The 13020-nt window shown below is 55.7% G+C and overlaps 1 protein-coding gene across 1 annotated transcript in view; it reads right to left on the reverse strand.

The window, feature by feature from the left end:
* The window catches only part of ACAD9 (acyl-CoA dehydrogenase family member 9), a 41388-nt gene that overhangs the window by 2058 nt on the left and 26310 nt on the right, over positions 1-13020 (reverse strand). Inside the window, exons 7-15 of the mRNA XM_029916177.1 lie at positions 12113-12287; positions 9453-9526; positions 5883-5958; positions 4520-4590; positions 4169-4288; positions 3041-3169; positions 1092-1171; positions 310-436; positions 96-173 (exon numbers count right to left, since the gene is read on the reverse strand). Coding sequence (XP_029772037.1) covers positions 96-173; positions 310-436; positions 1092-1171; positions 3041-3169; positions 4169-4288; positions 4520-4590; positions 5883-5958; positions 9453-9526; positions 12113-12287 — 930 coding nt within the window. The remainder of the gene's footprint in view (positions 1-95; positions 174-309; positions 437-1091; positions 1172-3040; positions 3170-4168; positions 4289-4519; positions 4591-5882; positions 5959-9452; positions 9527-12112; positions 12288-13020) is intronic.

The following is a 13020-nucleotide window of genomic DNA, read 5'->3' on the forward strand; positions in this document are numbered from 1 at the left end:
CGGGGCCCCTGGGACAGCCAGCCCCACCCCATCCCTCTAAGAGGTCTCTCTAGGCCTGGTCCCGAAGGCAGACAGACACTTAACTCCCCAGGTACCTTGCCAAAGCGGAGTAGCAGTGTCTCCACGGTGCGGCCAAAGTAATACACGTTCTCCTCGAGCTTGCTGGCACCATCCTAGTAGGTGGGAGGAAAGACGGCTCAGTGTCCTCTGCCTGGGGTGTGCTACCAGGGTGGGCCGTCTTCCCCAGGGCCCTGGGCACAACCCCCGGAAGGGCACCCTGATGGGGGGTATGCCAGTGGGCCCACTCACTGCAACACTGGGGTGCACGGGCCCCAGCTTCCCCGTCAGCCCCAGGTCCACGGTTCGGCCCATGGAGTCTCGAAGCTTCTGGCCGATGGTCTCAATGACTGTGTTCACGTTGCCACGCTTAAGCTCACTGCGGAAAGCCGACGGCCCCACGAACTCAGGCCCCACTGCTGGCTCCCACTGCCCAGCAACTGGGTCGCCCTTGGCACCCGGAAACTGCAGGGCACCTGTTCCCATGACTATCCAGGGCATTAAAGGTACCAACTCCCGACCTATGTGCCACCTGCCCTGGCCCTGCTGCCAGTCAGAGCAGCGGGTCTCGGAGGTGGAGCCACCCAAGTGGCAGTCACAGCTGGCCCCCAGGGGCTCCCGGCTTAGGGAGTCTGCAAATTCTCTGGGCAACCGTACTGGGCTCCAGCATGGATTCCTAATTGCTCTGAGCCCATGATGGAGAGAGGGAGAGAAGAAAGCGGTCCCCTGTTGGCCTCAGAGCCCAGCACCCAGAGGGCCCCTCTTAGTCCCTAAGTCCTGAAGACCCTGTCCCCTGCAGGGCAGGACACGGGAGCTGCCATGGATGACAGTGACCTCTCAAGGCAGCTGGCCCTCCTGTAACTTGCAGGTAAAGGCCAAGCTCTGGAGCCTGGCTTTTAAGGCTCCTGTTCTTTTCCCTCCCTCCCTCTGGCCAGTCTGCGACTGAGCTGAGCACTGGATGGCATCATGGGGACAGGATGGGCCTATGGACGGGCAGGTGGGACCCGAGGAGTGGACAGGGGGCCGGCACCTACTTGATCCTTGCGGTGAGGATGCGGCCAGCGTGCTGCAGGCCAGTCAGGGCGATGTACATCCGGAGAATCTCGTTGGTCCCCTGTGGCCAGCAGTATGGAGGTCAGAGGCTGCCCCATCAGACAGGCCTTGCTGTGCTGTGCACGTGACTGGGAGGCCATGCCACTGCCCGCCCGCGGTGCTAAGAAGCTGTGGCTTTGGAAGCAGCCTCACACAGGGAGCAGGGCTGGGACCTAAGGTCAGGGGAGCTCACCGGCTCCCACCCCCTTGGGGACCAGTTGGGGGCTCACCAGTAGCCTCCCTCAGGACCTACCAGTTCTCTAAAAACAGGGGTATGGGAGTCCTTCCTTTCTCCAAGCCTCCACTTGGGCTTCTAATGGGAGAAACGACTTACCCTAGTGGAGGGGGGGAGGGTGCTGGTGCCCAGGGCTCAAGTACTAGGGGGAGTGTCCTCAGGGAAGCTGCCAACTGTGCCCCAGTGCCAGGTGTCCATGCCCAGAGGGCCACCTCTTCCCTGCTGCTGTCCCCATGCACACGTATACCACTTACCCCCCGGGATTTTCAGGGAGCAGCAGTGCTGCAGGGTGCACAGCCAGGCTGAGCTGTGGACAAGGTGCCCCCGGCAGGCAAGGCAGGAGAGCCCGGAGCACTGTGGGCCCAGCCAGGCTCCGCTGTGCAGGCTTCAGCCCAGAGCCTTTGCTTCGTGCCATGGGGTCCGTGCTCCTTGGAGCTTCGGCCCCACACACAGGACTGAGTTCAGCCAGGCTGAGGGGAGGGGGCTTTGGGAGAAGCAGTCCTGGGGCAGCAGGGGTGTGACACATCCCCATGCCCTTGGGACTTATGACTTTAGGCAGGTTACGCCCTGTCTATCCACTAAGAAATGGGACCATGGGCTAGGATTCGGGGAGCCCCCAGGAATGAGAACAGCCTCGAGGCCTTCCCTGGGGCTGGGAGCCGGGGGGCAGGGCCCCACGGGCACACAGAGGGTGCCCTTCGTACACCACACCAATCACTCAGGCTCCAAGCCTGGTCTGTGGGCTTGCCGCTCACACCCTGCATCCATCCTAAAATCCCATCCTCCTCCACAGCCTCTGGAGCCAACCCCTCCCTTTCGCTGTGCGCACCTGGCCTCCAGTCTCACCACTTCAGTGCACCCCCATCAGCCCGCGAGTTTCCCAGAACAGGAACGTACCTGAGTCCGTCCCTGCTCAAAAATCACCAATGGCTTCTAGCACCTCCACGGTAAGATCCAGACTCTGCTCATCAGCCAAAGTCCTTCCCAGCCTGGCTCCTTATCTCTCCTCATCTAGCCTCTGCCCCAGTTCCCCCCAGCCAGGACTGTCTACTGTTCCCATAAAGCTTTGCTTATTCTACCTAGTGCCGGCAGGTAAGGGCCTTCAGGGTCTGGCACATTCCATCTCCCCATCCTTGGCCCAAACCACCCTCCCCTAGGCCAGGCTAAAATTGTTTGTGCCCCCAAGGGCCCAGGCACTTACTTCCTGAGACTGCAGCTGCTCTAGGGGAGGTGCACTTCAGGCCCTCAGGGCACTGGTCAGGCATCCTCCATCTTGGTCAGTTAGACCACAAGCTCCCTGAAGTCCTCAGTGGCGCCCACCTCTCCTTTTCTAACCCCACTCAGCATCCCCCCACTCACTGAAGTCCCTCTTTAGCGTGGGACCCCCTGGACAGGAGCAGTAATTAGAGAGGGAGGTGTCAGGGTTGGGGAAGCCCATGGAGAGGACCCAGAGCCGCCTCAATACCCAGAGAAGGAAACTGAGACCCCGAGCGAGCCCTGGAGGCAGAACCAGGTGCTCTCCTGAGATCTCGTTTGTCCCAACACCACCAACAGAAGTGGCAGGCGAGGCAGATGGGGCCCTTCTGCCTCCCTTCCAGCCTAGGGAAAGGGCGCCGCAAGGAGGGACAGAGGAGTGTGTGCAGGGCAGGGACCCACCTCGAAGATGAGCAGGATGCGGGAGTCACGCAGCATGCGCTCATAGGGGTAGTCCCGCACGTAGCCCGAGCCCCCGAGGATCTGCAGCGCCTCGCTCACGCACTGCCATGCGCCCTCCGAGCTGAACACCTGCGCCAGACCCGGGGCCCTATCAGCACAGCCTCCCTGGGAGGCCTCCGCCAGCCCTCCTCTGCCTGGACCACGCTGGCCGGCTGCAGGTCCCCCCACCGGACTCCTCCTACCTCTGCGGCTTCCTTACAGTGGAAGGGCCCACCCCGCCCCTTCCTCACTGAGAAGCGCCTGTCCTCCTCCAGGAGGCCCACCCATGGCTTGCTCCGCTGCACGGGAGCTGCTGGGCCGGACCCCTGGCTGTGGGTGACACACAGACATGTCTGTCCATATGTGAGCGTCTGGACAGTAGTCACTGTCCTGCTCGGTTGGGAGCTCGGCCCAGGAGAGGCGTCCAGGGGCCGTCGGTGTGTTTGGTGGCTGGTGAGGGACGAGGAGGAGCACTGAACACAAAGTGCCCAGTGCAGAGGCCTACGGAGCTGGCACCTTGAGGCACTTCGGGTCCCCCCTTTCTCCCCACTTCTCCCAGATTCCAGAGGTCAGGTCAACAAGAATTGAAAGGGGCCCGAATCAGGGAGGCCTTTTATACTGGAGCTAAAAAACCCACTCCTCACCCCCCTAACAAATAAAGGTACTGAAAATTCTAGTATTAACCCCAAAATAGGAAGGCTGAACACTCACAACAAAAGTCCTAAGAAAGCTCAGCTACTGTTTTACACAGGTGTGAAATTACACACGTGGCCTAGATTTTCCTCATCTGCTACAGACCTGGGACAACGTGACCCAAACTGCACAGGAGACACTGACCTGTCCCCTAAATGCACTTACCTGGGCCCTGTTCTTTGCTCCTTCTCCTACACTACCCTGACCTCCCCATGTGTGTCCTAGGGCGGTGCCCAGCCCACAAGGGGGACACCATGGATGCGGGATCAAAAATATGCTGACCTATAAGCTACAGGGAAGAAGAGGAAGGCGGGGGGCGGGGGGCAACCTTGGGTCTGAAAGGCCACACCACAGCCAGGGCACCGTCCTGGCGTCCCCGGGCCATGCAGGGATCACCTTCACCATGGCAGCCTCGACAGAGCAGTCGGGGAGCCCCGGCTGGTCCAGCATCCCTGCGGTGAGGTAGGCCATACTTTCCATGACGTAAGCCTTCTGAGCCATCAGGGCAAACTTTTCCTGGAGTGTTCAGAGAAAAACACAATCAAGAAACAGTCCGCACGTGCTGAGCCCCAGATGTGCCACCGGGCTCAACACCCCAGAGAAGCAGGCCCTGGCACCCCTCACAGGGAACCGTGTTCCAGAAAGCCTTATCGCGCCATCCCCTGAATCACCACACAGAGTGCCCACGACAGACCACAGAAACACACCTGTAACACCCACACGTGCGGCCCTCGTGCCATTCAATACCTGAATCAATCCAAATTCGCTGAGGTTCTTGTTGAACTGCTTCCTTGTGCAGGCGTGTTCAGCAGTCATTTCTGGAGAAGAGCAGAGTTGTCAGAAAGCGCCATTTCCTGGAGGTCCTAGAATGATCTCCTAAGGCCGTCACCATTCCCTGCAAACACTCAGGCAGGAGCAGGTCTGCTGAGACCATATGCCCCTTCCCGGCGTGTCTGATTGGAGAGGCTGTCCACTCTCAGAGTGCCTATGACAGTGACAGGGCCACAAGCACAGAGCTGAGAGGCCCAAATCCAGCACTTTTTCTTACCAGGTGGTAGGCTAGGCTACACCACCAATATCTCTGAACGACACTATCAACCTCATTGCTGCCAAGGTTATTGGAGATGAAGGTGTAAGGCCCCTACCAAGAGCCAGGGATCTGGAAGCACCTGAACAAGAGGCCACCCATCACCAGAGCGGGAAGGGATGGGGGGCAGCCTGCTTTGTGCAGAGCTATGGCCAGGCACCCAGCTCTGAGGTCACCTGAGAAGACATGGAAGTGCCCCCAGCAGTTGGTGGTGGAGGCCAGCCCCTCCCCCACAGTGTTCTCCGAATGCATTCATGGGCACGAGCCCACCACAGTCTGGCCCCCGTGATGGGCCTGGGAGATAGACTGGTGCCCACATTCACACATTCCTTTGGGCCTTGGGGTCACATCAAAAGTCTACACCCTTTGGGGACAGGCTAACCATGAGTGCCCTCAGAATGCTCCTGCCTCCTCTTGCTCCCTGATTTTCTTGACAGGAAGCAGAGGCCCAGAGGGCTGCAGGGCCTGCACACCTCAGCCAAGTGAGATGAGTCTGGAGCTTGGGAGTCTGACAGCATCAGCCCTGGGCCCAGATGAGTGGCCTTGAGCAAATCTGTTATCCTTTCTGAGCATCAGGCTCCTTGTCTATGAAATGGACAGAACAGCCTAAACAAAGCCTCCTCGTCCCCATCGGGCCCTTAGCTCTGAGGAACTTCATAAGCACTGTAACAGCCTCTGGGAAGCCCTCAGCTCTGAGCCTCTCCCTTCAGTCATTCCACAAAGCTACAGGGATGTCCTTGCCCAACCAAAACCCCAAGGGCCGTGTTCAGTTCACGGACAGAAATACTAATAGAAAGCACAAAGGGAACATCCCCCAAGACCAAGTGACAGGAGTTCCACTCCTCACCCGTGGAGTCACTTGGCCTAAAGCAAAGCCGGCACCTTAAGCCACAGCTGGGCTGTCTGTCCAGGAGCCCGGCTCGGCACCGGCCTGCAGCCAGGATGTGGCGGGGCCTCTGGCTGGAGTGGGGGCACCAGGAGCTCGGCTGTGCCATGAAGGGCTCCTGTCCCCAACTTACCTACCGATCAACTTCTTGAGCATCCCAGCCACAGCACTGCCCATGCTGAACCGGCCACTGTTGAGGATGTTCATGGCCACCTGCAGGGGGCGAGGGGTTAGTGTTCTGCTCACCCCTGTTGTACTGGGAAAAGCCCGAGGGCCCTGGGGTACCCCAGGTGACAGACCACAGCACTGCTTATTTTTCCCAGGTTTCATGAAAGAGCAAGTCTCTAGAGAATTCTGTGCCAGCCCCTGGCAGTTGCCTGTCCTGCCAATCCCCACCGGGCTGGGAGAGTGTACGTCCCAACACTTTACAACAAGGTAACTCCAACCAACATCCTTGGAGTCACCCCCTGATAAAGGAACTGAACATTATTCCAGAACAGGACAATTCTCAGTCCTCAGAGGAGAGGAACAGCAACTAAGGGCTACCAGGTACCCCCGCAAGTACTTAGCCTTTCCCACCAGCACGCGCCTCCAGGAGATCAGAGGTGGCCTGCCCCGCCCCTGCCATGCCTGTGATGCCCAATGAGGAGGCCTCAACAGCAGGCCTGGGTGAAGGCACAGGGGTCCGTGAACACCATAGTTCTCTTCAAAGCTCAACTAACTTCCAGTGTATTCCAGCTTTTTAGTGAATGCTTGTGGGTGACTTGGATGAATCCATCGCGAAACCGAACCTGAACATGTGATTCCCTGTTCACCTGAGCAGGAAAATCTCAGGGCAGACTGTGTGAGGTGGGCAACAGCGGCCCCAGCTACTGGGTGGGGCGGGTGTGGGCCCACTGGCTCAGGCCCAGGGCACTGGGGGACTCGGGAAGGAGGCCCAGCCCTGGGTGCTGTGCCAGACACCCAGAACCTGCCCTGCCTCCTCCCGGGCCGCACCTCTGGCCTCAGACTCCCTGAGTCTCTATAGGTATGAGTTGGTCTTGGGACCCACCAGAACTACAAGGAGGAAGTGAATTGTCCTGCCTTCAGGGGCTCTGCCCACATGGGTTTGCAAAAGTCTGCTGGGTTTTACAACCATTTCATAACCCCTTTAGGGTTTATTCTTACCCTTGTTAATTTTTTTTTTCAAATATGAATAAACAAAAAATTTTTAAATTACAAAAAACATTTTTTTTAAAAGATCTGAGACCAGGTCTCATTCCTTAGAGAATAAAAAACCTAACAGATTTTCCCCTTTCTCAAGATGGGCTCCCGAGCTCACGTATCCATCTTACTTAACCCTGGCACCCCCCACTCCTGCCTGTGCACCCCAGAACGCATCACCAGCTTCCCTACCACAGACCCCTCCTTCTGGGATTTCTGCAGCTGCATTATGCCTCGCAGCCTGCCCACAAGCCAGACGCGCTTCTCACTTTCGAGAGCCCCTGCCCAACCGCACACTGCCTCCATGCCTCAAAGACCTGACCGTGGACAAACCTGTGACTCTCCAGCGGAAGTGGCTTACTTTCCTCCCACACCAGCCAGGCAATTTTTACCTGGCTTCTGGTCACTTGGTGGTCTCTGCAATCACTCACTTTTTAGCATTTAGACTAACTGGCAGGCAATCTCACTAATATCAAAGAAAGGGTTTTAGAAATCTGTTTTCTTTTGGATATTAAAACAACTGCTCTTCTCCTCTACCACAGTGGGAACGAGGTGTTAACGAAGCGTGGAAAGCACTCGGCAAAGGGGCACTCCCACGCTGCCGGCCCACTTCCCCACATGCGGCTGGGCAGCAGGGGCCACAGACTGCAGACGCCTGTGCTCTCTGACCCGGGGCGGGGGGCGGGGGGGTGTCTCCTGCTGGATGTCTGACTCAGGGAATAAGTGGACAAGCACATACAGACACAAGCAAGGACATACACCACACAACATGGTTCTGAGCAGGGAAGGCATGAAGACAGTACTGGATGCCCGACCCCAGGGACCTGGGAACATCAAAGGGGCCGTCACCACACAAAGAGACATGCTGCAGCATGAGGCATTAGCAGCGTCTGTTTACTGGTACGAAGAGAAGACTAGGAGCTCTTGGTGAGTGAGAAGTCATGGGCTGTATTACACAACTGGTATTACCAAGTATTTAAGGGATGGGTGCCTTTAAAAGATCTAGAAAGATAAGCACCCAAACTGCGAATGATGAAGAGCAACTCTTTTGGAGTCGAGCTTCAGTGATTCCATTTCCCCCCCTGTATTCTCCTGTCTGTACGGAACATCTGGGTCACTCAGGTGATAAATGTACCCCTGTGCGCATACACCTGCCCGCCTCTACAGCCCCCTGTGCACATACACCATCCGCTTTGTGCCCACCCACCTCTACAGCCCTCTGGCAGACCTTTACCAGGCAGCCTCAGGCCAGCAGCCCTAGCTAATGTCACTTATCAGATTTTTGTAACACCCATAGAGGAGAAAGGTACTGCTGTGATCCCCATTTCATAGCCAAGGCAGGTGGGGCTCCCCAGGGCAGACGCTTGCCAGGAACACCCAGTAAATTAGGGCAACAATAAAGACAAGTGGCCCAGTGTAAAAACGTGTAAAGGAGGGGTGCCTGGCTGGTTCATTTGGTGGAGCGTGCGATGCTGGATCTTGGGGTCGTGAATTTGAGCCCCACACTGGGTGCAGAGATTAGTACTGGGGACGACGTGGAGAAACCAGACTCCCTACATAGCTGTTAGCGACATAATGCCGCTGGAAAACAGTCGGACAGTTCCTCAAAAACTTAAACACATAGTCATCAATGCTACTTCTAGGTAAATACCCCAAAGAACTGAAAACGTACTGTTCACACCAAGACTTCTACGTGCATGTTCACAACAGCATTATTAACAATGGCCTATACAAGTGGCAACAGTTCAAAAGTCCACAGCTGACGAATGTATCGGCAAACGTGGTGCAGCTACACGGCGAGTCTTACTCAGCCACAGGAAGGAATGGCACGTGCTACGTGTGCGTAAACCTTGGAAACATCATGCTATGTGAAAAGAAGCCAGACACAAGAGATCGCATGTGAATTCTATTTACATAAAATGTTTAAAATGGGCAAATCCATAGAAACAGAAAAATAGCGATACCAAAGATGGTGAAAGGAGCAATGAGAAGGTACCACATTCTTTCTGGGATGATAAAAACATTCTAGAATCAGACCACGGTGGTGGCTGTACGACATAGGGAATATATGAAACAAACACCCACATGTACATTTGAAAATGGTAAATTTGTTATAGGAGTCATGTGTCAATGAAAAATACACATCTGACTCCTAGAAAAAAAATTAGGGCATGGACTCCGGCCCCAGGGCTGTGCGTCTGGAGAGCCAGGGCTGCTTTGGCGCCTGCGAGCCCGTCTCCCCACAGCCACTGGCAGAGAGGGCCCTGCCCAACCTCCAGGGCAAACAAAGCCTTACAGAGGAAGGAGACCTTGTTCCCACCACACACTCCCTCCTCTGGGAACAAACTTTTCTCCATTACAATTTCCCAACAGAGAACTATGCAGTCACTTGGCACGCACGCACTGGTCGCCACAAGCAGGGCTGGGACAGGAATGGGGGTGGGGGCGGCGACGAGCTGCACCATGAAACTGCAGCCCTCGCAGGGGTTGCTCTCACCACGCACCTTAAACCCACCTCCAACTTCTCCAAGGACATTCTCGACTGGCACCCTGGTGTTTTCAAAATGGACCTCACAAGCTGAAAAAGATGAGATCGCAGGCTGTACTTGACAAACGCAAACCATTCTGCACTTGACCCACAGGGACAAAATGTAATTCCTTCACTCACTCCTTCTCCAGCTGTGACAGGACAGTACAGAAAGACAAGGGTCTTGTCCACGTGCTCAGACTTTGCTGGGGACATGACAACACTGTAAGTGCTACAGATGAAATAAACAGAGCATGCTGGGGATGCCTGGGTGACTCAGTTGGTTAAGCATCCGACTCTTGGTTTCAGCTTGGGTCATGACCTCACAGTTTCTGAGTTCGAGCCCTGCACTGGGCTCTGAGCTGACAGCGCACAGCCTGCTTGGGATTCGCTCTCTTCCCCTCTCCCTCTGCCCCTCCCCTGCTCGTGCTCTCTCTCAAAGTAAATATACTTAAAAAAATAAAATTTAAAAAAAGAGCATGATGACAGAATTGGAGGTTGGAGAGGACGTGAATAATATTTTTAAGGGCTTACATCAGGCTTTTCTAAGGTGACATTCAGCAGAAGTTTGAAGGAAGAGCAAGAGCCAGAGGTAGAACGAGAAAAGCGGACAGCACAGCCTTTGTAAAGCCCCCGTATCTCATGGGAGTACTGGTCCCACTTAAGGTGGATGCAGCCACGCCCTATACCATGGCTCAGTGGAGGCAGACTGCCTTTCCCCATCAGCTGTTGCCAGGGACACAGAGCCGACCCAGGTGTGACCCAGCTCGGCCCCCCGGGGCTGTGATCCACCGTGAGGCAAACAAGCCCCAGCATGGCACACACATGATACACAGGGACCCAGACTACCTGAAGCAGGCTGCCTGGCACCCCCAGGCCGAAGGAGAGGACGGCTCACTCTGCCAGCTCCGTGCTGGGATGACTTCTCAGACAAGGTCATGGGGGTGATGGAGGACTAGCAGACCCTGAAGTGAGGGAGCACTTGGTATGCAGAAGCAGAAAGCCAAGGTCAAGGTGATAGAGGCAGGCAGACAAGGGAAAGCATGGCAGTGGTGGGTACAGAGCCAGGAGGGGACGGGCAGTAGTGGGGACAGGGGCAGGAAGGGACAGGGACTTTTGAACCAGGTTTTCTGTAGCAGCATGCTTTTGCACGTTGTCACAAAAACACGGCAACTCCTGGCAACTTAACCCTGGAAAAGAGAAGGACTCAGGACAAAGAAGGTCACAGCTTAGGAGCAGCCACATGGCAGCAGGTTCAGTGCAGGCAGCCAGGTCTACAAACCTTTCGTTCCACTGTTCCAAGAGCCTAGTTGTGAAATACAATGAAATCTCCGTGTCTCTGGCCGCTGGTCCTATTTTACAGCCATGGCTGTGGGCCAAGCCCTAGTGGCTCTAACCCTTCCCTGAAAGCTGCCAAGTGTGCGAAGGATTCTGTAGGCCTTTCTGACCTCAATTTGTGCTCTAAGTCCCCTCTTGTGGGACCCTGGTGCGATCCCAGGGGCAGTTCAGAGTAGACACCACCCTGGCAGCGCATGGGCCTGCCCCCTTGCTCCCTCCCATCTGGGCCGCCTTTTCTACACCAGCATGCCAAGCTCTCTCTCTGGGCCCTTTGAGCATGCGCCTTTCTCTTGGGGAACATTCTAAGCATCAACAGGCAGCAAGAGTCTGGGGGTAACACCAGTGCCAGCAGGAGCCCACACCGTCCCAGCCTCCGGGTGCACCAAGCATGGCACAGATGCTGGGACACCTCCTGCATGTGTCACGTCACTAGGTGGCTTCTGCTACCACCCCTCTCCTTTGGGTGAGGAAACAGAGGCACAGGAAGGTAAAGAGGCTGGTTTAAGGTCACAGAGTTTCTAGGCAGTGGAGCCAGCTCAGAGCACCCTCTGACCCCTCTGAGCCAGGCCATGGTGGCAAACATCACCACCTAGAACCCAGGGTGGCAAACAGCAGGTCCAGAGGTGCCAAGGGGGACAGGCAGGCCCCTGAGGCACAGACACCCCACGATCTGAACTAGGTCCCCAAGAGGCGGGGTCTCGTGAGGACTCCACGGCACCACTGGGTGGGCACGAGGGGGGCCAGAGGAGGGAGAAGGTGCCAGGCAGCCGGCAGTGGGGGGACACTAGGCCACCTCCTGGCCTCTCTGGCATCTGGCACAGCTGCATCATAGGCTGGAGCCCGCTGGGAGGCAGGGATGTGGGGATGCGCTCACGTGGAGGTGAGCAGGGCCTGCTGCACAGTGAGGGGCATCAGCTGAAAGGATTAATCAGCCCTGAGAGATCCTCAGCACCGCCAGGAAGCCGCTGTGGCTTTTTGGTTTTTAATTTTGAGAGAGAGAAAGAGAACGAGCATGTGCAAGTGAGGGAGGGGCAGAGAATCCCAAGGAGGCTTCTCACTGCCAGTGCAGAACCCAACATGGGGCTCCATCTCATGAGCTGTGAGATCAGGCCCTGGGCGGAGATCGAGAGCTGGATGCATAAGCAACGGGGCCACCCGCTGCCTCTCACTGGGGCGTTCTTAATGTGATTTCGTGGACATGCTTATGTGAAACCAAAACTATTTACATCTCGTTTTATCTTGAACTTGGATGGGGCTGAAGGGTGCCTCTCTCTCACACACACACTGCACACTACTTACTGTTGGAGCCACGTATGCCTAACTTGTCCTCAGGTTTCCCGTTAGTGACTCCACCAAAATCTCTCTCCACTATGAATGCTGTGATTTTGTCTTTTATGGAGCCGTCAGAATCAACAACTGGTGTCTTGGCAAACACGGTAAAAATATTGGCCAGGCCTCCATTGGTGATCCAGACCTGAGGGAAGGAAAGAAACAAGCTTTGGAGAAAACAAGACAGTTACGCACTCCTCTCAGCTCCGAGGTCTGCTACAGGTGCTCCAGCAGCCTGGCCCATTTCAGGCCAGAAACATCAGCTCACAGCCCTGGGGAAGCTAGGCCTACAGGGGGAAGACAGGGGGTCACCCCGATCTCCTAAGAGCAAGATCTCCCTGAGAGGCACACAAAGCCATTTATGTGTGTGCGTGTGTGTATGTATGTGCATGTGTGTGTGCACGTACACAGAAAAGATGCCAATGGAACCGAGACAAATCAGGCTCTAGAACCAAGCGGCCAGGTTTCCTCAAGAAAACAGAGCAGATCGGGGCACCTAAGAGGGGGGTGCTCAGTCAGTTAAGCATCCGACTTTAGTTCAGGTCATGATCTCGCAGTTCATAAGTTCAAGCCCCACATCAGGCTCTTTGCTGACACCTCAGAGCCTGGAGCCTGTCTTTGGAATTCGTGTCTGTCTGTCTGTCTCTCTCTACCCCTCCCCCGCTCACATTCTATCTCTTTCTCAAAAATGAATAAATGTAAAAACAAGGTAAAAGACAAAAAGGAAAACAGAGCAGGCAGGAAGAAGGGGCAAAGAAGAAAGGGGAAAAGGACCAAGAGGGAAAGACAGAGAGACTTCTCAACAAACTGCAATGTATGAACTTAATGGGATCTTGATTTAAATAGATTCTTAGAAAAAGAAAAGGAAAAGGAAAAAG

Source organism: Suricata suricatta, chromosome 12 (genome assembly GCF_006229205.1).
Source record: "Suricata suricatta isolate VVHF042 chromosome 12, meerkat_22Aug2017_6uvM2_HiC, whole genome shotgun sequence".
Lineage (NCBI taxonomy): Eukaryota > Metazoa > Chordata > Mammalia > Carnivora > Herpestidae > Suricata > Suricata suricatta.